General features: G+C 50.3%; 1 protein-coding gene across 1 annotated transcript; it reads right to left on the bottom strand.

Annotated features, from left to right (window-relative positions):
- Positions 1-17,239, bottom strand: IDH2 (isocitrate dehydrogenase (NADP(+)) 2). Its single transcript, XM_066354848.1, has 11 exons — positions 17,028-17,239; positions 6,662-6,753; positions 5,575-5,740; positions 3,936-4,096; positions 3,708-3,851; positions 3,112-3,248; positions 2,784-2,935; positions 1,244-1,356; positions 984-1,081; positions 800-892; positions 1-335 (listed from the first exon to the last, which is right to left on the bottom strand). The coding sequence occupies exons 1-11, from the start codon at positions 17,140-17,142 to the stop codon at positions 254-256; spliced, it is 1,353 nt and encodes a 450-aa protein (XP_066210945.1). The 5' UTR covers positions 17,143-17,239; the 3' UTR covers positions 1-253.
- Between the last annotated feature and the right edge of the window lie 6,770 nt (positions 17,240-24,009).

Genomic DNA, 24,009 nt, shown 5'->3' with positions numbered 1-24,009 from the left:
CAGTTTTGTGAAGAGATTTTAGTAGCTAAATATGGCACCATGTGTTCCAAGGGCGATATAAATTACAGTATGCAAAACATACTGACTGGCTGAGGTAAAACACACTGTTCCTGCCTCATGTCACCATGAGGGGAAACGCAGATACTTTTAAAAACATTTTGCTTATAAAAAATGTCCCCTCGAAAGGCCTCCTGAGAGGGCTGTGAGGCTCACCCTCCACTGCGCGTCCACTGCGCACGCCGCCCCGCTGCTGCTAGCCCAGGGCTTTGTCAAGGTTGTTCTTGATGGTGTCCAGGAAGTCCGAGGTGTTCAGGAAGTGTTCGTTCAGCTTCACGCTGCCGAGAAAACACCGTTCACGTGAGGGGCTGCGCCCGAGCTTGGGCATCTTAACAGCAGCCCTCTCTCTCTTGTCCGTGCAGGGAGGGGCACGGTCAGGGTACAAGTCGAAGGTGACCTGTAGCCCACTGCCCTAGGGCCACAGCAAATTCCGCGGGAACCTGGTAAGGTCTGTATGTCCTTTCCCAGGTGAATGGGCATCTGGGCACATGCTCTCCTGGGAGAAGCTGGGAGCTCAGTATGGGCGGTGGTGGAAAAGGCTTCAGGCAGCTAGCCTCAGGGATGGAGACCAACTCACTGGGCCTGGCCTGAGCCATCTCTCAGGACTGTGGTCCTGTCCTGCCCCACGCTCCTGGCAGGACAGCTGACTCAGGAGGGGGCCTCTAAGAAGGGTCCTTGGCTTCTTCCCTCCTGTCCCTGAGGCCCCGGAAGGCCAGCCCTGCCCTCTACCCAGGCCACGCACTTGCTGAGACCATGGATGCAGCCAGCCAGGTCCTTGGTCATGGCTCCACTCTCCACTGTCTGAACGCACACCTTCTCCAGGGTCTGGGCAAACCTGCAGGGGGCGGGACAGAGTGAGACCCCAGCTGCGCAGCGTCAGGGCCCAGAACCTGCTGGGCTGGCTCAGGTGCTTCCTCTGTGCTCACCTGATGAGGTCCTGGTTCCCATCTAGCTTTCCTCTGTGCTCCAGGCCACGTGTCCAGGCAAAAATGCTGGCAATGGGGTTGGTGCTGGTAGGCCGGCCCTGGGGGCAGGGTCACAGGGGAGTTAAGAGCCAACAAAGGGGCAACCTGGACACAGCTTCCCACCCTTAGACTGACAGGGCCAGGCCCATCCTCCCAGCCCTCAGATCCGGTGGGTTCTGCGCCCCTGCAGTAGACTGTGTGGGCACACTCCCCACTCTTACCTTCTGGTGCTCCCGATAGTGGCGTGTGACTGTCCCGTGAGCAGCCTCAGCCTCAATCGTCTTCCCATCCGGGCAGACCAGCACGGACGTCATCAAGCCAAGGGAACCAAAGCCTGAAGAGTGGGAAGACCCTCCTCTAAGGGTTGGTGCCTCTCTTTGGACCACCTGGATTGAACCCACCCGCCCTCCTGCTGTCGCTCAGCTTACGTTTGCACCCACCCCCACTGTAACTGGGAGGACAGGAACTGTTTCTGGTATGTCTACCCTAGTCTTGGGTCTTCAGGGTCCAGCACAGGGCAGAGGAGCACTCGAAGGTGGCTATTACTAGCCTGTTAGTATACATCTGTGGCTCCACCTCCAGGTGTCCCAGAGCCTGTGGCCCGCAGGGCCCAAGAGTGCACAGAGTTCTACCTTGCCAGCCCGGCTCATGGCCAGGAGGCATATTCAGCAGAAAGAATAAAGCAGCTGCCAGCATTTCATAGTGATCACTTGATCTGCTGCTCTTTCTGGCTACTAGATGGGAGCCTTTTCGCTTGTCAAGGTCTCCTGAGTTTCAAAAGCACCCACAGCACCAAAATTAGAATGTAAACTCCCAAGAAAGAAAAAGTGGGCAACTCCTATAGAAAACTTATTTATCTAAGAATTTTTGCTGCTGGGACAGAGGTTGGGAGTCCCTTCCCCACTGTTACCTAGACCTCCTCACTCATCAATTCCTTATATATTTAGAGGTGATTGTCATGCCTTTCTCTTTTCTGCTATGGCTTTTCATACTTCCAGCCTAGATGGGAAATGTTCTAGTGAGAGAATCACCATTCAACTTTTCAAAATAAAGCCAAAGGTTTTATAAAGCTTGAATACCCTCTGCCTTTTCATCGCAACCTGGCTTGGGCTTCGTTTTTCTCCTTCCCAGGACCTAGAACTCACCCATCACACACAACCTAGTTTCTCTTCCACTCTCTATGCTGCACGTTGCCTTTTCCCATCGTCTTTCCTGTTCCTGTTCCCCACATAATTGGGCTATTGCTCACGGTTCCTCTCTAATGGCTTGCCCAGGCTTTCTGCTAGAATCTGATTTACCTTTCAGGAAACTAGGGCCTGGGGTTTTTCCATCTTCCCTGCTATTCTCCTACATCCAAAAGGTTTACTGTACAAAACAAATTCTCTGTTATTTAAAGCGAAATCAGTTAGGCTCAATCCCATGTTTCTACTGGAGCCAAAGCTAGTCACTTGGCCCCTTCCTGGACAGGAACCTTGGGGTCAACACACTCAGCCCCTTGAGAACTTGAATTCCTGCATCCTCCTTTCTCTGCAATGGCAGCCTTAGTAATGCACTAGTCCAAACCTAATTTGTGATCCTTCCTCACTCAGCTACCAGGTAGCTCCTGTCCCCTGCTGTCCACAGGGGATCTTGCAATGAGCCAGGAAGCCCAAGTCCTACTGCTACACTAGAGAAATTTTCTACCAAAAGTGTCTGAAAATGACCCCCGTCAGAGAAGCCAAACTACCAATCCCCACGGGGTGCAGTGTTCTCCTGGCGTACCCTGAGCCAGGATGTCTGACTGCACGTCTCCATCATAGTTCTTGCAGGCCCACACAAAGCCACCTGAAGACTTGAGGACCTGAGCCACCATGTCATCGATGAGTCGGTGCTCGTACCAGATCTTATTCTTGTCGAAATCAGTCTTATAGTGCCTGGAAGCGAAAGGGCCTGTTGTGGGAGGAATGCAGGAGGCTGATGGGTTAGGGATCCCTCCCTGAGCCAAATGCAAGGGGTCAGCAACCTCCCCGGGTAGGAGGAGGGCTGGGGCTAGGGGACAGGGAGGATGGGCTCTGGCGTCCTGGGAAGCAGTAAAGGGAGAGGCTGTTACTTGTCAAAGATCTCCTGGAAGATGTCCTTGAAGCGCCCGTCGTAGGCTTTCAGAATGGTGTTCTTGGTGCTCATGTACAATGGCCACTTCTTCTGGATGGCATACTGGAAGCAGCTATGCGCAAAACCCGAGATGGACTGCAGGGAGAAAGAGAGGTCCCTGGCGTGGTCCCCTAGGGCCAGGCTCCGCCTAGGAATGGCACCCCTTCCCTCCACATGACCCTCTCTGGCTGTCTGGGTTAACCCAGCCACCCTAAGCGAGCTTCTGTTGTTTCTGCTGGCCCAGCTCCCCCTCCCACCTTCTGGGAGAAAATGGCCCTCCAGCTTTGCTTCAGAAAGCTACCTCCCCCTCCACCATTATTAGATCACATGGCTGGGATGGGACCTGTTTCTAGAGTTGATTGTGTCTGGCTTATCCAATCAGAACTCCAACTCTCTCTCAGGGCCCCTGTGATTGGCTCAGAGATGGCCATATGACACAGGGTAGAACTTCTGCGGGAACCAGCCAAAATGGCAGGGATAAACCTGCAGCAAGGAAGCCAGGTGGGGGGAGAGGAGCTCAAGCTCCGTGCCTGCCTCACCTTGTGCCAGCCTCACCTCGTCGGTGTTGTACATGCCCATGCCCACGCCGCCGGCAGGGAAGTTATACACCTCCCACTCCTTGGCACCACTGCCATCCTTTGGGGTGAACACCATCTTAAAGGTACCAGCCCGATCAGCCACAAAATCTGTAGCCTTGTACTGTGGAGACGAGAGGGTGGTTCAGGCCAGAGGCTCCAGGTGGGGGTCCCAGGACAGCAGAGCCCAACTCCCCCCCGGGCCCACCTGGTCGCCATGGGCGTGCCTGCCAATGGTGATGGGCATGGTCCAGCCAGGGACAAGGCGGGGGATGTTTTTGCAGATAATGGGCTCCCGGAAGACAGTCCCACCAAGGATGTTCCGGATCGTTCCATTGGGACTCTTCCACATCTTCTTCAGCTTGAACTCTAGCGGGGCGGAGATGAAGTGGCCCCATTGCAGCCCCCACCTTCCAACCAGAATTTGAACCCCAAGCAAGAACGCAGCCAGGTGAGGGCCCTAAAAATCCTCCCAGGGAAGCCACAGAGTCTGAGTGTGGATGTGTGGGCTCCACCGTCAGAATTCCTGGCTTCAGGATCCAGCTCCACCACCTCTGACTGTGAGTCTTGTGCAAGTGCTTTAACCTAAGCTATAAAATGAAGGTATTGATAGAATACCTAGCCTTTCAGATGGCTGTGAGAATTAAATGAGCTCATACATTAAGTGCCTAGAACAGGGCCTGGCACATGGGATTATTATTACTCCCACATCACACTGGGATGTTATAACTCAGTCTGATGAACTGTGGCAACACACTGCCTCACTCCAGCTCTGATTCTGGTCCCAGAACTGCCACGAACCGCAGGGTTCAGCCCAAGTTACTAAGACTGTGACCCCTGACTTCCTTGTCCAGAAAATGGGGACATATAAATCCCAAGGTTCAGGAGGGAAAATAAAAGAGAACCTGCAAGAAGAGATTAGCACTAAAATGATTCTAGTATCCCAAGATCAGTACAACCCAAAAGACAGGAGGACACCCCAAGAGTTTGTCTTGAATGCTTCCTTCTAGGTGCCTGGACTGCTGGAAGTCGGGAGACAGAACTCTGCAAACTCCTCAACAACCCTTTCTTGAACTTTCCAATCTGGCCCCTTTATTCACAATCCAGTGCCATTTCATGGAACCCTCCAGAGCACCCCCAGCCACGGCCAGATAGCTCGGTTGGTTAGCATCATCCCAAAGCGCAGAGGTTGCTGGTTCGATCCCCGGTCAGGGCACATCCAGGGACAGATTGATGTTCCTGTCTCTCCCTCTCTCAAATCAATAAAGTAAACATTAAAAAAAAAAAAAAAAAGCAGCCCCCAGAACCAGGGACCAGCAGCCAGTCCAAGCCTAGGGGATCACCTCTCTGAGAGCCTTCCATGGCCGCAGGGGCAGGGGCAGACCTGCAAAGCCAAGACAGTGACAGGACACTAGTGATGTTCCCTGTGCCCTCCTCCCTGGGTTCTGAAGGACACAGATCTGACACACAGTCCTCCTCTGGGCAGAGGTGGCCCCAAGTCTCTGTCAACCTGCCTCCAAACCATCCAGGAGGCCAGAGGGGCAGGCTGCCCCGAGAGGCCATTCTCAGTGTGACAGCATCCGTATTGGCTTCCTCCTCCTCCTCCCCGTCACTGATGGCACCGGCACTGCCCAGAGCCACACAGAGGAGCAGAAACCCACTGCTGGCCTGGGGCAGGGGAATGGAGTCTGGACTTAGCTCTCTCACACCCTGACTGTGGAAGCTGAGGCCAGTCCCTTAACCGCCCCTCCCCAGCTCCTTCTACAGGGACCACTGTCCACCAGGCATCCACAGGGAGACAGCATAACCTGTGTTGTCCCAGCCCACCCACCTTCACACCCCCACACCTTCCACACGGGCCTCATCAGGGGTGATGGTGGCACACTTAACAGCCACATGGTACTTCTGGGTGGCCAATGCGGAGTCAATGGTGACTTGGTCATCGGTCTTGTCACGGTGTGGGAGCCCCAGGTCGAAATACTTGAGCTGAACATCTACATGGGGCAGGATGAGCTAGACACAAACAGGCCAGGGCAAGGCATCAGCCCAAATGACTATGACTCAGGGGCACGTGCTGGCTGTGGCAGGGGACACTCAGTCAGGGCAGGGTAGAGGGAGGAGCAGCACAGCAGAGGGCTGGAGTCAGCCGTTCTTCAGCGGGGCCAGGCCAAAGCTGGCCGGAGGCCAGGGCCCTGGAGCAAAGCCAGCGGACCAGGCCACAGCCCCTCAGAGGGCTCATCCCCTAGCATGGCCCATGTGCCTGCCCATTATAGCCCATCAACTCAGCCGAGCCCAACTCCATGTGCACCTGTATTCTCTAAACACTGGGTCCCCTCATTTTCCCCAATCAGAAGTGGTGATTCTCAACCTTCTTCTTGTGGACATACATAACTTGTGGGGTCTTCATATACACAACATACTCTCCCAGGCAGACCCCAGGTGACATGGAGAAGCCAAGAAGCCACCCTGGGAACCATGTGCTAGGTGGCTCAAACATATCACTGTCCTACAGCATGCACCACAGCCACGACTCAGGATGACACCCCTGACCCACTCAGAAGAGGCCAAGTCCGTGCACAGCTGCACTGTACACCAGCGCTATGTTCCTTGCACTCCCTCGAGAAAGCACATTTGGGAGAGAGGGGGTCAAGATGGACAGGATGCAGGATCACTCTTGAATCAGCACACAGCTTTACAACATGCAGGCTTTGGCGCCAGTGTGAGACACAGTCTGCTGAGGACAGGCCTCTGCCTGACGTCACAAGAACCACAAGTGGCCTGGACACAACAGAAGGATGGACGGGAGGAGAGAAACAGGACTGCTGCTCCCCACCAAGGGACAGGCAAGTCCGGCAGCTGGTCAGGGCCTGAAGCGTGGCGGAACGCTGTGCCTGGACAGCCCTGTGGAAAGCGCCCGCTTCGGGAGGGAACTACCTTCTCCTTGATGAACTGCCAGATAATACGGGTCATCTCATCGCCATCCATTTCCACCACCGGCTTGGCCACCTTGATCCTCTTGTCGGCATCTAGAACAGGGCACAGACAGTGCATGATGCCCCTGGGGCGGTGGGTGGGGTAGACCCTGCTACTCCCCACCAGACCTGCCCTTCGCCAAAGCAGGCGCCTTGGTCAGCCAGGGCCCAGCTCTCTGCCTACTCCCCTTCTACAGGAGCCGCTCTGGAGCTGACTGCTCAGGGCCTGGATCCCCCACTGAGTACGGCCAGTTAGAACCAGTCCGATCTCCTTCCCTGCAACCTGAAGGCAAAGGAGACAGCAAAGAACCAGAGCCAGCTGAGGCTGCCTTGTAGAGCAGCCAGTCAGGAGAGGCTACCCCCGGGGTGGGGGTGGGGGGCTGCTGCCACCTGGTTCCCCAGGACAACCCGGAATCCCCTCTAGTCTAATCCATGCAGTTCTATGAGCTAACCTGTGTCCTTCCAATAACATCTCAAAGTCAGCCAGTCATTCACTTGGTCAATTGCTTGCAACCTAAGAACCTGACTAACTTGAAGTGAGGAGGGGTGTGTTAACCCCTCCTCCGTGCCTGACAGTGTACCCCACCCTTTGCCTGATTCAGTTCAAGCTTCCAACCACTCCCCAAGGGAGTATTACTATCTCCACTTTAAATGTGGGAGACTGAGGTTCCCAGCTTACTGCCCAAGGTTACAGTTTGAAAACAGGAGGCTTCACACCCTGAGTGAGAGGAGGCACAGACTTAGGGCACCTGGGGATGAAACTCAGAACTCCTGGGACGAGTGGCTCAAGTCGGCCAGTCGTGCCACAGAAGCCTGACAGGACTGGATGAGTGCCTGCTCCAGGTCCTGGGGGAAGGTGGAGGGAAGAGAACAGGAGCCAGGGAGGCGCTTCAAGGAAATTCTGACTCGTGAGAAAAACCAACAGTCTGAGAAGTGAATTCCAAGGAAAACTCAAGAAAATGGCCCATCCAATGAATCAGAGCAGGCTGCCTTGGAGGAGGCTTGTTGACCCTCTGAGAGGGGCACCCAAGCACCAGAACATCCCTCTGCCCACAGCCTGGAGCAAATAGCAACTGCCCAGCGGGACCATGAAACCTGGCTAAAACCTGCCATCGAGCCTCAGCCTTGGGAAGCCTCACTCACTGCTGACAGCCAGGAGGAACACCCTCACAAGGACCATGTGCTCTTCTCCTTCCAGATACAGCAGGAGGGAGGGTGTCTTTCACCCCAGCAGAGATTACAGAAGAGGGTGTTCACTTGAAAATGCCAACACTGGGAAAAAGGACATCTGCTTGGCTGACAACATGGGACAGAAGCCCATGAAAAGCAGCCCTAGAAACTACGAAAGCATGGCCACCGAGGCATGTTTAAAACAAAGGTGACCATAGCCCACCAGACGCCATATTAGTGTCTTAGAATACAAACCACAGCCATGATTCATGTTGACTTCCTGACCTGCTAAGGAAAAGGGTAATATGTGCAGCAAAACGACCCACTTCCCAAAGATACACAAAGGTTTTATTTTTTAATGTATGAAGAATGTTAACGGTCATTCAGGAAGAAAAATGAGACCCAGGAGCTTGGCTCGTGGCAGAGATAGACGAGAACACAGACACCTCGCTCAAGCGCAGCCTCGGATGCCCTTGTAGGTCAGATACAGAGAAGCAGAAAGCAGCACAGACTAGAGCTACTTCCCTCCCTAGAGAACAAGGGATTTGGGACGCAAGTTATAAAATTCCATCACCTTTTCTGGCCTAAAGTTTGAATGGAATGGGCTTTAGGATCTGCAGAAAGTTCACTGCGCTGTGGCAAGGCGAGCATAATTTTTAGGAGCTTCTCCTATCAGTTAATTTGATGAGAGCTAATGGAATTTTTAAATAATATGTTGAGCCATAATCAGGATCCTTAAGGAGAGATTCATTTGGGAACCCGTCCTAAAGGTTTCAAACTTGAGCTCCATTCAAGTTTTGGGCTTCTGGCTGGCAGCCTGTGGGCTATGGACACACTTCCACCGTAAGGGAGTTGAATGTCAAGGTCACAGCAGGCAGCCTGTCCTGCTGTGCATGCAGGAGTCAAACCCTCAGAGAGGAGGGCCCACTTATTTACAACCAGATGCTAAGCTTCTCTTCCTGAAACACACAAACATAAGTGCCTGCATCCATGGAGTGAGTATGGAAGGAAAGACCTAGAGGTAATGAAGAGAGAGCAAGCAGTGCCTTTATCAGAGTCAGGAGTGCAGCCTCCCAAAAACCAGCTTCTCAAATGAGCTGGGGACAGGGATGGGAACCAAAGCAGCAGAGACTCGTTTTGTTTGACCCTGGTAGTGTTTCTCTTAAATAGTAATTGGTGGCCACAGTTTAAAAATCAGGATATTGTAACAACAACAAAACCCCCGATTAATAAATGGGCCAAGCCTGACCAGGCGGTGGCGCAGTGGATAGAGCATTGGACTGGGATGCAGAGGACCAAGGTTCGAGACCCCGAAGTTGCCAGATTGAGCACGGGCTCATCTGGTTTGAGCAAAAAGCCCACCAGCTTGAACCCAAGGTTGCTGGCTCCAGCAAGGGGTTACTCGGTCTGCTGAAGGCCCGCGGTCAAGGCACATGTGAGAAGGCAATCAATGAACAACTAAGGTGTCGCAATGTACAATGAAAAACTAATGATTGATGCTTCTCATCTCTCTCTGTTCCTGTCTGTCTGTCCCTGTCTATCCCTCTCTCTCTCTCTAAAATAAATAAATAAATAAATAAATAAATAAATAAAAATAAAAAATAAATGGGCCAAAGGACTTGAATAGCTATTTCTCCAAAGTGATATATATAAAAACCGACAAGCTCATGAAAAGATGCTCAACATCACTAATCATTACGAAAATTCAAATCAAATCCACCATGAGATACCACCTGACACCCATCAAAATGGCTACTATCAAAACAAAACAAACAGAAAACAACAAGTGTTGGTGAGGATGTGGAGAAATGGGAACTCTTGTGCACTGCTAGTGAGAATGTAAATTGGTGCGGCTGCTAGAGAAAACAGCAGAACCTCCACACTGTTTTAACCAGAATCACCATATGACCCACACATTAAAACTGGAATCACCATATGATCCACAAATCCCACTTTTGGATATACGTATATCTAAAAGAACTGGAAGCAGGGTCTCATACACCCATGTCCATAGCAGCATTATGCATGATAACCAAGAGTAGGGCCTAAACAGGCAGTAGTGCAGTGGATAGGGCATTGGACTGGGACACAGAGGACTCAGGTTCAAAACCCCAAGATCACCGGCTTGAGCATGAGCTCATCTGGCTTGAGTGTGGGCTCACCAGCTTGAGCACGGGGTCACTGGCTTGAGCGTGGGATCATGTACATGATCCCATGTTACTGGCTTGAGCCCAAAGGTCGCTGGCTTGAGTTCAAGATTGTTGGCTTGAATCCAAGGTCACTGGCTTGAGCCAGGGGTCACTGGCTCAGCTGGAGCCCCCTGGTCAAGGCATGTATAAGAAAGCAATCATACTTGACCAGGCGGTGGCGCAGTGGATGGAGCGTTGGACTGGGATGCAGAGAACCCAAATTCGAGACCCCAAGGTCGCCAGCTTGAGCGCAGGCTCATCTGGTTTGAGCAAAAGGCTCACCAGCTTGGACCCAAGGTCGCTGGCTTGAGCAAGGGGTTGCTCGGTCTGCTGAAGACCTGCGGTCAGGGCACGTATGAGAAAGCAATCAATGAACAACTAAGGTGTCGCAACAAAAAACTGATGATTGATGCTTGTCATCTCTCTCAGTTCCTGTCTGTCTGTCCCTATCTATCCCTCTCTCTGACTCTGTCTCTAAAAAAAAAGAAAGCAATCAATGAACACCTAAAGTGCTGCCACTACAAGATGATGCAGTTAATGTTTCTCATCTCCTGTCTTTCTGTCTGTCTGTCCTTGTCTGTCCCCAACCCCTCTCTCTCTCTAAAAAAAAAAAAAAAAAAAAGAGTGGAGAGCAACCCAAGTGTCCAGCAATGGATGAATGAATAAACCAAATGAACCTTTAAGGGGAGAACAGGACTCTTTGGAAACTAATCCAGGAAAATTAAGAAAATCTCCTAAAGGTTAAACAATGTTCATGATTCTAACTTTTTCAAGAATGAGCTCCCCACCCCTTAACCATGGATGTACCTAGGTGCTTTGAAACTAAAAAAGGAAGTGCCTTCCTGCTTTAGTGATGTTGGACCTACCCCAGTAGCTTTTGCTGCTTTTTAAAAAAAATGTTTTTATTTATTAATTAGAAAGAAACATTGACTTGTTGTTCCACTCATTTATGCATTCATTGACCCCTGGATATGCCCCGACTGGAGATCAAACCCTCAACCCTGGCATATCAGAAGGATGCTCCAACCAACTGACAAGCATCCAGGGCTGCTGCTTCTTTTTTTTGTTTCAAATTCCACTAAAGCAAGTTCACTTGTACCTCCAGGAGAGTTACAATGTGGTAATCTTATAAAAACAACATTACACTGTTTCCCAAACATTCTTTCGATCCAGCTGGGATTAACATTTTGGGGAAGTAACTCCTATGATAAATTAGAAGCAGTATTAAACATGTAAGGATTTAGCCATGGCCAGATCGTTCAATTAGTTAGAGCACTGTCCCCATGCAGAGGTTAGCAGTTTGATTCCCAGTCAGGACACATACATACAGGAACAGACTGATATTTCTCTCTCTCTTTCTTAAATCAATAAATAAAATTTTTAAAATGTATATGTAAGGATTTAAAAACGATATCCCCTAAGCTTTTCACAATTCCTATACCTTACTCATAAGGTGAATCAATTTGAGCTTGAATATTTTTAAGGCAGAATGTGTGTATGATGGACTATTATTAATCACCCTTGAAAACAGGAAATCTTGTCACATGCCACAACATGGGTGAACCTGAAGGACATTACGCTAAGTGAGACAAGCCAGTCACAAAAAGATAAATACTTTATGATTCTACTTCCATGAGGTACCTAGAGGAGTCAAAGTCATAGAAACAGAAAGTCCCGTGGCGACTGCCAGGGGCTCGAGGGAGTGGGGAATGGGGAGTTACTGTTTACTGGGTAGAGAGTTTCAGTTTTGCAGGGTGAAAAAAGTTCCGAATATTGGTTGCACAATAATGTAAATACACTTAACGCTACTGAACGACGGACTTATGCATTTGTACAAAAAAAAATAAAAATAAGAAGAACTAGAAATTAAAATAAATCAGTCAAAAAAACCAGGAGGTTTTACATAAAAATCCAGCCTCTCTGGTAAAGGGAGTGAGAAGTATAGGTTGACAATGGGATTGGTAGTTATAAAATGGTCATGGGGATATAAAATATAGCATAGGAAATACAGTCAATAATATTGTCTAACTAAGTAGCCAGGCCTGCCACGTGCTGTCCAGAGTGCCCCAGGCATCAGAGTGCGAGACCTTATCTGTTATTCAGTCAATATGCTGGGAACACCCTCAGCACCTGCACCTCTGGGAGACAAGTGGTGACAAGCAACCTGAAATCCAAGGAACAGTGGCTGGGCCTCCCTGAAAGCTTCCAAGGGACACCATGAAATCTTCAGATGAGATGCTGCACAAACACTTTGTCATCTTGGCCAGAATGTGGGGTAGAATTACAGCAGTCATAAAGAGGCCTGTTAGGCTAACTGTCCTTCCCATCTGGGGCTCCTACCACCCAACACCAAGCAAGGATTTCAAAACCCATCCCCGGTTTCAGAATCTGTCCGCTGCTCCGAATTCAAGGCTCAGGGTCCCCTGAAAGACTGCCACACCCAAGATAACTGCTTCTACCACATTCCTCTGGTGCTCAACCAGCATGGCCCAGCAGAACACGGAGCCCCAATTCCCAACTCCAGTGAGTAAATCTGGAAGACATTCTAATATTTTCCTCCCTTTCTCTCACACTCCCATCCAAACCATCAAAAAATCCTACTGTCTCTTCCTTCAAAGTACATCCAGAATCCAACCACTTCTCACCACCCCCACATCCTCTCTTGCCACATTATGCCTCCTACCAGGTCCCTGAAGCCAGAGTGTTTCTGTTAAAATGTAAATCAGGTCAGGACACTCCTCTCAAAATCCTACAAATCCTCTCCTTTCACTCAGAGTAAAGGCCGAGGTCCTCAAAAATGACCTGCAAGCCCCCCATGGCCTGGACAACCTGGCCCATCTGTCACTTGCCATTGTGCATTCTGAGCCAGCCTCGAGCACACACTTTCCTCTCTGCTTCTCCCACAGGCAGAGGTGTGCTCCTCCACCGTGCCCTTGACCCCTGCAGTTCTCGTCCCCTGATAACTAAATGGCCTGTTTCCTCGGCACCTCAGTGCTTCTCTACCCAAACATTCACACACACCTTCATTGCTCATTTGTTCTCGTTACTATACAACTATACAACACTAGCCAACTTCTATCTATTTTTTTATTTTAAAGACGTTATTTATTCATTTTAGAGAAGAGAGAGAGAGAAAGAGAGAGAGAAGGGGGGACGAACAGGAAGCATCAACTCCCATATGTGTCTTGACAGAACAAGCCCAGGGTTTCGAACCAGCGACCTCAGTGTTCCAGGTCAACATTTTATCCACGGCACCACCACAGGTCAGGCCCAACCTCTAACCTATTTACTGTCTGTCCCCACATTAGAATTTAAGCTCTTTTAATGGCAGAAACCTTTGCCTCTTATTCCCAGCTCTGTCCATAGCACCATGCACAGTCCCTGGCACATAGTAGAGCACAATATTTGCTGAAGGCATGAATGAATGTCAAGTTATGGTCAATTTGGTCTGAGGAAAGAGCTGCCCTGCCCTCACTTACTGTTTGGATAAAACGTACTTCCCTCACCCTACCCTCCTGGAATGCATGGCCACACAGAAGCCAATCAGGTCTCACCATCAGACTGCACCAGACCATCAGAAATGTACACAGTGGCAACTCTGCCAGCCAATGGGCTCCACGCTCTGGAGCTCACAATTTATAGTGTATTAATACTTGCAATCTGTTGGCATTTTAAACCTGGGTTTACAGAAGTTTAAAGTCCAGGGCAGGCCACAGGGCCTGGCTTCCAGAAATCAGAGAGCAGTTTCCAGCACCTTATACCCTAGGCATCAGCAAACGAGGCCTCAAGCTCACAGAGAAGATTTGGGGACGGCTCCAAGTTGTCTAGGCTTTTCCTCAAAACCTGCTGGGTCTAGCCTGACCAATGGTGGAGCAGTAGATAGAGCGTCGACCTGGGATGCTGAGGTCCCAGGTTCAAAACCCCAAGGTCGCCGGCTTGAGCACAGGGTTGCTGGCTTGAGTGTGTGGGATCATCTACTTCATGGTCACTGGCTTAAAACCCAAGGTCACTGGCTTGGCTGGCACCCTCCCCCCCCAGCAAGGCACAAATGAGAAGCAACCAATGAATAACTAAAATGCAGCAACTACGAGTTGATGGTTCTCATCTCTCTCCCTTCCTGTCTATCTCTTTTTCTCTCGCCAAAAAAATAAAATCTACAGGACCTAAAAACAACCACCCAAAAACAGCTCTGATGGGCAGCTATGGTCTTATCTGATATGGCTGAAACAAAGCTCAGTGGAAGCCCTGGCCGGTTGGCTCAGCGGTAGAGCGTCGGCCTAGCGTGCGGAGGACCCGGGTTCGATTCCGGCCAGGGCACACAGGAGAAGCGCCCATTTGCTTCTCCACCCCTCCGCCGCGCTTTCCTCTCTGTCTCTCTCTTCCCCTCCCGCAGCCAAGGCTCCATTGGAGCAAAGATGGCCCGGGTGCTGGGGATGGCTCTGTGGCCTCTGCCCCAGGCGCTAGAGTGGCTCTGGTCGCAACATGGCGACGCCCAGGATGGGCAGAGCATCGCCCCCTGGTGGGCAGAGCGTCGCCCCATGGTGGGCGTGCCGGGTGGATCCCGGTCGGGCGCATGCGGGAGTCTGACTGTCTCTCCCTGTTTCCAGCTTCAGAAAAAATGAAAAAAAAAAAAAAAAAAAAAGCTCAGTGGAGAACATGTAAGAACTCTACTGGTAGATTTGCAAAACTTGAACTATCATTAAGTAATGTGTCCTGGAATCAAGCAGGCAAGTCATCAAGATCTGAAAAGTTAAAGGGCAGTTGAGAAAATGAGAAATTCCCTGCTAGGAGTAGAGCAAAGTAAGGCTAGATCAGTAATTCTCCCATTGAGTGGTTAGGCAGAGCTTACCCTCCCATCCCCAAACTCTAACTTATCAGAACCACACAAGCAGTGGCTGGAGGCCTATGAGTTGCAAAACTAGAAAGAGACACATGTGGGAATTACCAGGCAGCAAAGACACAAGGTGTTTTAGCCCCAAAATACTCTTTCCTTGTCATCAAAGAGAACACCAACTATTCTGTCTCTGGCAGCGTAGCCAGGTACCAAGCTAACAGAGGTCACAACTGTATGGTCTCAAGTCCAACTCAAAACCTACCATTCATCCCATTACTAACCAACTTGCTTGGGGACTTCTGGAAGGACCTGCAACTGCCTTCTCTTTTTTTATTATTATTATTATTTTTTTCTTTTGTATTTTTCTGAAGCTGGAAACGGGGAGAGACAGTCAGACAGACTCCCGCATGCGCCCGTCCAGGATCCACCTGGCACGCCCACCAGGGGCGATGCTCTGCCCCTCCGGGGAGTCACTCTGCTGCGACCAGAGCCACTCTAGCGCCTGGGGCAGAGGCCAAGGAGCCATCCCCAGCGCCCGGGCCATCTTTGCTCCAGTGGAGCCTTGGCTGCGGGAGGGGAAGAGAGAGACAGAGAGGAAGGAGAGGGGGAGTGGAGAAGCAAATGGACGTTTCTCCTATGTGCCCTGGCCGGGAATCGAACCCGGGTCCCCCGCACACCAGGCCGACGCTCTACCGCTGAGCCAACCGGCCAGGGCCTGCCTTCTCTTTTTATGTGCTACCAAAATTCAGGTCCTGAAAGCTGCTTTCTTTTCTTATTTGTGTGTGTGTGTGTGTGTGTGTGTGTATGTGTATGTGTGTGTGTGTGTGTGTGTGTGTGATGGAGGGGGTTGTTTCTTTTGTTGTTGTTGTTTTATCTCAATGCTGAATAAAAGAGAGATTGGAGAACATATCTAACTTATACTATATTTTCCCTATGGGAAACTTGGTTTGGGGCTTGGGGGCACTTGGAACCTTGGGATTGCAGGGCTGACCCTTTAGACACAAATTCTAGAAGTTCAAAAGCAGAAATGCCCCTTTCTCCTTGGCAGGTGTGGGGGCAGTGCTGGGGACCAAGCTCCAGTCAGCTGCTCCCACACTCCGCACTGGTTAAAGATTACCTATCCTGGCAGTAAGGCCAGGCTGCCTGGGCCCCACCCCCTCTTCCTCACTCTCCTGGCTCACCCCAAAGGGCTCCAGGCCAGGTCAGGATAGGGGTTTCTGTGACAACAGGCACCAGACAGGGTCAAAGGACCCACATTGTTCCCTTCCATTTGTGGCTGGCGATGGAGGGCCAAGGTGCAGGCAATACCCACACACCAGCAGAAGCAGCCTGCGTTGATAATGGAGGTTCTGGCTATGTTCTGCTTCTCAAGACCCAACTGCTGTCTTCTCTGCCAAGCCAGGAGCTAAGGGTACCAAAGAAGTTCTGAAAAATGATTCGGCAATATCTCTGCATCGGTGAGCTAGGCAGGCCCAATGAGCAAGGAGCCAGCCCGCGGGAAAAGGCAGATCAAGCCAAGGAGAGGGCCTAGGATGGAGCCTCAAGTGCGGCGACAACGAGAAGGGGCAGGCGGAGGAGGGAGGAGTCCAAACAAAAGGGTAAAATGAAAAGCACGTTCCTCCAGCTGTCGTGTAAAGGGCTCCAAAAATAGCTGACAAGGGCCCAGCAGCGAGGAGGGATTACAGCCCGCCCCGCTGAGAAGGAAGGGGAAGTGGATGCCTCCTCCCTCTCGCCTTTGTCTGAGCCGAGACGACTCACGGGGTGCTCCGGCCCCCACCCGGTTGCTTGTCTCCCGCCAGAGTGGGCAGGACCCCCTCCTGGTCCGGGACAGCCCCAGCACCCCAACAGTTATATCGCGGAACGCGAGGCAGCCCGGAACTACCCCCGAGCAGGACCGCAGGGCTGGCATCGCCTGGGCCACCAGTTGCCACCGTCCTTCATGTCCCCACCACTGCACCTGGCGCGGCCTGGAAGCTAGGGGCAGGGGACCCGAGAGCGAGGCCGTCCCCCGCTCTTTGTGTGTCCAAACGAGGTCCCTGGCTTGCGAGCGTCCCGGTTGTGCTCCCTGGTCCCCGCCTGGAGGCCGCCACGTCGCGGACCCCGACGCGCACCCGCGCGGACCCTCTGGCACTCACAGTGGCGCCGCGGCTGGTCCTGCAAGTTGGGGCCCGTCAGGGCTGCTGGCGCCCAGGCCGGCCCGGAGCCTGAGGCTCTGCCGAGCGAGCGTACGACCCGTAGGTAGCCAGCCATCCCGAGCAGGCGAGGGAATCAAGCCGACAGATGAGATCCGAGCGCCGGCCGCTACTCCGGTTGCCTGGCCCCGGGCCGCCCAGACCTGGGCACAGGACGCGCGGGCACGGCGGGGGCGGGGCTGCCGGGGCCCTCTCCCTACTGGGCCTTGCCGAGAGGAGGCGGGACCAAGCCTGGCTGGACCCGCCCCTGCCGGCGCACGGCCGGCGCTTCCCGGGCGCAGCGGGAAGCCCCGCTGTACCAGCGCCAGAGGCGATTGGGTAGCGACGTGAAGGTCGGCGATGGAGGGGTAGAGGAACCGCTAGCGAGGCTAAGCCCCTCTCTCCAGGACGTCCCATTTAAAAACAGTGTGTGTCAACTGCTGACATAGCTTAAACCCAAAATGACAAATGTAAGGAAACACCTGCGTCCTTCGCGTTTGCCGGGCCTTAAACCTAAAGCGCGTTCAACAGGTGCGCGTTTTGCGCTCTTGAAGTAAGACCAGGGGCACCTCAGGTCTCCTCAAGTTCACTCTCAGCTCCTCCTATCACTTCCACGGTTGTGTAGACTGACTGGAATCCCCCTCTGCATCTCAGCAGAAGGTCAAGCTGCTAGTCCCCGAAGTCATTCAAACCGGAGACTGTCTTCCAAAGGGGGAACGGATTCTAACAGCAACAGGCCTGCCTCCCGTATGGGCCTGAAAGGCTCGGGCACACGCCGACTCAAGGACACCTCTGCTTCCAGATGGGTACTCCAGGGGTACTCAGCATGCGGCCTGGGCTGAGTACCTTTCCCCAGGTAAACAGTTCCATTTTTGCCTGTTTTCCTATAAAAGACAATACTGACTGGTTCTATCATAAACAACCAAAGTCTCACTCTCTCTCTCTGTCTCTTTCTCTCTCTCTCTCCCTCTTCACTCACTTTCTTGAAATGAGACACCAAACAGGACTGGTGTATAAAAAATTTGTGTATAAAAAATCTTACCCCAGCCTTCCACTTTCCCAGTCACAACTCACTCCAAATACACTCAACCTCTTTCAGCTCTGTGTTCCCAGCTCCCTCTTCACAGGCCACGCTGCCAGATGGGGCTGGGCCAGAAAAGCGACCTTGAAGTACTGACTTCAAAAGTTCCTTCTCCCTGTCCCAGCCAGCCACAGCTACCGCTTTGGCCCTGAGGTCCAGCAGATGGAGCCGAAAGGGAGGCTACTTTTGGGCCCCCCCAAAATCCGAGGCCTCAGTCAAATGCCTGTTCTCGGGCCAGCATGTCCCAGAATGACCCATTTTTCCTTTCACTCTGGCCCAATTCTTTTGCTGAAAACACAAGCAAAGAGACCATGGAAGCCTCTGGCATGTGGCTTCCCTGCCATCCTAGTGTTTGTTATAATGCAGCTCCTGGGCCCCAGGGTTTGTACCTATAAAACAGGAAAATGCACCCCCTAAGGATCCTTCTGAAAGATATGCAGATTCATTTATGTGTACCATATTGCCACTTCTGAAATGGTCATAAAGAAATTGCTGTCCAGCCCCAGGGGTTCATCTTTCCCTCTGCATGGTGGACCAGTAAGTCGGAGAGCTGGCCAGAGGCAGTGCTGAAACCTCAGTGTGTCCCAGAGTCTGACCTTTGCCTGCAGATGAGTCAGGGTGGGAGCACATGTGTCATTTGCAAGCACAGCAGCAGGACAGGGCAGTAAAGGCAAAGTCTTCAGATTAAACTGCTTCTCTCTGCCCACCACCCAGGGCTCCAGTTCCAAGCCAGCCTTCCTCACACAGTGCCTGTTTGGCAACATGACTAGTGTCAGCTCCACTGGCTCAGAAAGGTTAGGACACTTGCTCAAAGTCACACAGCTGGAAAGTAGTAGATCTCTGGTTCATACTGATATACCTGGTTCATAGAACATTGCTCTTTTGAGGAGAAAGAAAGGGAAAGCAGAGCTCCTATTCATTGTACTTTTTGGAATTCCTGGTGGTGGCCCTGAAAGCCACTTCATAGAAAGATGATGTTTAAAGAAAAGAGGCTTAGATTCTCCAGTTTGGTCAGCAGAATTGGAAAGTCCCTCTCTTCCACACTTGTAATCAAATCCCAATTAGTTATTGAGTCTAGGTCATGTGCAAGTTCCCTATGGAGGCACAAAAATGCATATCACCCAGTCACTACCATGCAGGAGCACATCTATTGCAGACGCCACAAAGCAGGCAGAGGGGGAAGTGTCCCAAGAGGAGTTTAAATGACATGAGGCATCTGGCAAAGAGGAAGTCAGCTCTGATAGAGGAGTCCCGTGAGCTTAGGGAAGGAACACCCATCAAGCTGGCTCTTCAAGGATATTTAAATTCTGGGTGGAGGCTGGACAGGCAGGCTGGGAGAGGTGATGGACTTGCATTATCCAGGTGGGCACTCCACAGTATTTGTTTTGTGGTGTGTTTGTGGGCAGGGAGTAACATCTGGTAACAGCGGTAAAGAGATGTTAGGGGATCAAGCCTAGGGAAGGAAGAAAGGCCAGGGTTCCTGAACCAGGAGCAGGTCTGACACAGGGTCCTTCCCTAGGATAAGACTCCAGAGATGGTATAGAAATAGAATGGGCAGCCCCTGGACCTGTTGCAGGGGGAGGAGTCAGAGTGACTCAGATGTGCATCCCTGGGGCAGGAAGAATGGTGATGCCATTATTAGAAATCAGAACATAGGAGGAGGGAGGGCTGTGGGGGAGGTGCTGATAGCAGAGCTATTTATGGTCATCTTTAGAGTGATTTCCCTGCCAGCAGTCTGTGCTACCTCCCTCCTCCAGATCTACCCTGGCCTCTGCTTGCAGCCCTGAGCAGTTATTTCACAGTCAGATATTCGCAGTCACTCTCCACAACCTAGTACAATAAAATCTGAATAGCTTAGACCATTTCTTAGCTTTCACTTCCCTCACCATCCTTCTCATCTACATTTCCTCTCCCCAAGAACCCGAACTTTAGCCATTGCCTGGAATCATCCTGCTTCTGAGCCTTTGGACTGTCCCTTTCTTTCATCAAGGGAACTTTCCACTCCCTGTGGCCAGACCCAACTCATCCTTGGTGACCTAGCTTCTGCAGCCTACACTGGGGTGGGAACCCGAGTGGGGGGAGACACACAGCATTCATTTATACCTGAGTCATCACCAAGGTAAACAAGGCCCCAGACCCCCTCATAATAAAAGAGACCAAAAAACCACTCTGATTTTAACTTTGTACAATAAATCCATGGACAGTAACAAATTTGGAAGATTTTTAAATACTATTATTTAACTTCATCAAAATTTCTCACAGGTTGCTTAAGTTAGTTCTAAAAATTCCTAATAAAACCAGAGATACAAAGTTTGAGCAAAAGGAAAATGATTGAAAGGTAACATTACGTTCCTGGTGCTTACAGGTTGCTCACTGTCACTGAAGTCATTGGTTATGATTGTCTCATTGCCTGGGCAAGTCACTTCAATTGTCTGAGCCTCTGTTTCTTCATCCGCAAATGGGCATAGTAACACCTACTCCTAGTAATTATTAGGATTGAATAGACTCATGCAGATAAAATGCTTAGAATGGTACCTGGCACACATTGAGACTTATGGTAGTAGTGTTCAAATGAACCATTCACATACATACACTCCACACCCGTTTACAAGCTCCTACAACATGCCAGGTGTGACCCAGGGATGGACAAGAAGGCACAGTCCCTTCCTCAGAGAACTTTAACCCCCCTGGGGCAGTTGGGGAGATGGCTATGTAATCAGGTCATTTCAAAATACAGTGTATATGGGGGGCAATTGGGTAGCATTTGTTCTGTTAAAAATTGCACATACCCTTGCTTCCAGGAAGCAAGTCCACTTTGAGGGACTGTCGCCCTAGATATACTTACCAAATTGTGCAGAGACATCAATTCAGGGCATTTGCTGCAACACTATTTATTAAAGGAAAAGAATTAGGGATAATTTAATTGTCCATTGTTGGTTGTACTAAGAATGAAGTAGCTGTATATTTTTGCTGGTATGAAAAATGCCACCAAGTATTTGGAGATACATTAAGTGTAAGGAAAAGTTGTAGAGAAATATCCCATCTTACTGTGCATTCGTATATCTATAAAAAATACACATGAAAAATTGAATGTGTATAAACAAAAGAGCGTATGGGGATAAGATTATGTTAGACTCTCAATTTCTCCTTTAGACAATTCTTTGGAATTTGACTATACATAACAAACATCTGTTATTTTTGTAACCAGAAAAAGAACAATGAAGGTATACAAGTTTTTTTTTTTTTGTTTTTTTTTTTTCATTTTTTTCTGAAGCTGGAAACGGGGAGAGACAGTCAGACAGACTCCCGCATGCGCCCGACCGGGATCCACCCGGCACGCCCACCATGGGGCGATGCTCTGCCCACCAGGGGGCGATGCTCTGCCCATCCTGGGCGTCGCCATATTGCGACCAGAGCCACTCTAGCGCCTGGGGCAGAGGCCACAGAGCCATCCCCAGCGCCTGGGCCATCTTTGCTCCAATGGAGCCTTGGCTGCGGGAGGGGAAGAGAGAGACAGAGAGGAAAGTGCGGCGGAGGGGTGGAGAAGCAAATGGGCGCTTCTCCTGTGTGCCCTGGCCGGGAATCGAACCCGGGTCCTCCGCACGCTAGGCCGACGCTCTACCGCTGAGCCAACCGGCCAGGGCGAAGGTATACAAGTTTTAAAAAAAATTATCAAATCGCCACAGTAACTAGTGCTGTACAGAGTGTCCAGCACAATTCCTTTAAATTGAAGCTTTTCCTTTTGCATTGTTTTCATCCTTGGGGAATTAAAGGGTTAAAGCAGCTGTTGGGAGGGGAAAAGGAAGTGAGGTCAGGGAAAGAGGGGTGAGGTGCCCTGCAGCTGAACCCTGCTTCAGGACCCAGGCTGTGAGGAGCTGGAAGCAGACACACACACACACACACACACTCTCTCTCTCTCTCTCTCTCTCTCTCTCTCTCACTCTCTCTCTCTCTCACTCACTCTCACACAAGCAGACACACACACACACACACACACTCTCTCTCTCTCTCTCTCTCTCTCACAAGCAGACACACACACACACACTCTCTCTCTCTCTCTCTCACAAGCAGACACACACACACACTCTCACACTCTCTCACACATGCTCTAGAGGAAGCCATCGGGCTGTTCCTGGGGACACAGGACAATGAACGATTCGAACACAATGTAAAATTAGGTAGAGTCATGGCCAGATAGCTCAGTTTGTTAGAGCATTGTCCTGAAGCACAGGTTGCCAGTTCGATCCCTAGTCAGGGCACATACAGGAGCAGACAGATGTTTCTGTTTCTCTCTCCCTTTCTCCCTTCCTCTCTCTCTAAAATCAATACAAAACTTTTTTTTTTAAGGTGGAGATTAGGACCAAATAGTGTGACCTAGAGCAATGTTTCTCAAAGTGTGGTCTACAAGGCTCGGCTGGGCAGGAGTACCCCTGAGGTCAAAATTGTTTTCATAATAATACTAAGAAGTCACTTGCCTTCCTCACTGTGTTAACATTTGCAAAAGCAAATCCCCATCTTTAAAAAACAGAAAGTCTATTAATCTGATAGCCTTAATAAAGCAGTAAAAATTAATAATTTTATTAAATTTTAACTCTTGGGTATTCATCTTCTTAATATCCTATATAATAACAATGGGAAATATAAATAAAGTCCTGTGAGATGGTCACCTCCTAGGAAAGCACTTAGGCTTATTAAAATTGTGAGCTGAAGCTTTTTTCTGGAAAGAACATGTTTATTGGAAAGAATAGCTGCTAGAGAAACCATAGTTATTCACACTTAAAAATTAGGTTGATTTTTTTTCTGAAAAAAATGATTGATTGAATGAGCTAGTCACTGAAAGGGAATAACTGATGGTATTTGCTCCCAAAGATAAAATTTGACTTTTCAAGGGGAAACTAATACTTAAAAAAACTTGTGTGGGGAAAAAACAAACAAACTTGTGTATACTACCCTGAGCTTGAGAGCATCCAATTCTTAAAGATGTTTCTAATGAAATTAGGGGTATTACCAAATGTGGGGGGTTTTCACATTGTATAATGAAATGTCAAGTTTTAGAAGAGCTGCATAACTCAGTGAATACAATATTTTCTGAATGACAATACATGATACATGAGTAAAAGATCCATTGAAGAATGGATGTGGACCTACCAGGTGGTGGCACAGTGGATAGAGCGTCGGACTGGGACGCAGAGGACCCAGGTTCAAAACCCTGCCAGCTTGTGCAAGGGCTCATCTGATTTGAGCAAGGCTCACCAGCTTGAACCCAAGGTCACTGACTTGAGCAAGGAGTCACTTGGTCTGCTGTAGCCCCCTGGTCAAGGCACATATGAGAAAGCAATCAATGAACAACTAAGGTGCTGCAACGAAGAATTGATGCTTCTCATCTCTCTCCCTTTCTGTCTGTCCCTATCTGTCCTTCTCTCTGTATCTGTCACACACAAAAATGGATTTGGGCCTTGGCCAGTTGGGTCAGTGGTAGAGTGTTGGCCAGGCATGTAGATGTCCCAAGTTTGATTCCTGTCAGGGCACACAGGAGAAGCAACCATCTGCTTCTCCTCCCCTCCCACTCCCCCTTCTCTCTCTCTCTCTCACTTTTCCCTTCCTGCAGCCATGGCTCAATTGGTTTGAGCACATCTGCTCAGGTACTGAGGATGGCTCCATGGAACCTCTGTCTCAGGTGCTAAAAATAGTTTGGTTGCAAGCATGGCCCCAAATGGGCAGAGCATTGGCCCCAGACAGAAGGTTGCTGGGTGGATCTCAGTCAAGGCGCATGCGGGAGTCTGCCTCTCTATCTCCCCCTCCTTTCACTTGGAAAAGAAGAAAAAGAAAAAAAAAGACTGGATTTGAATGGAACAGAATAGGAAA

The sequence above is a fragment of the Saccopteryx leptura genome, chromosome 13, assembly GCF_036850995.1.
Source record: "Saccopteryx leptura isolate mSacLep1 chromosome 13, mSacLep1_pri_phased_curated, whole genome shotgun sequence".
Taxonomy (NCBI): Eukaryota; Metazoa; Chordata; class Mammalia; order Chiroptera; family Emballonuridae; genus Saccopteryx; species Saccopteryx leptura.
This window is presented reverse-complemented; position numbering and strand designations above follow the sequence as displayed.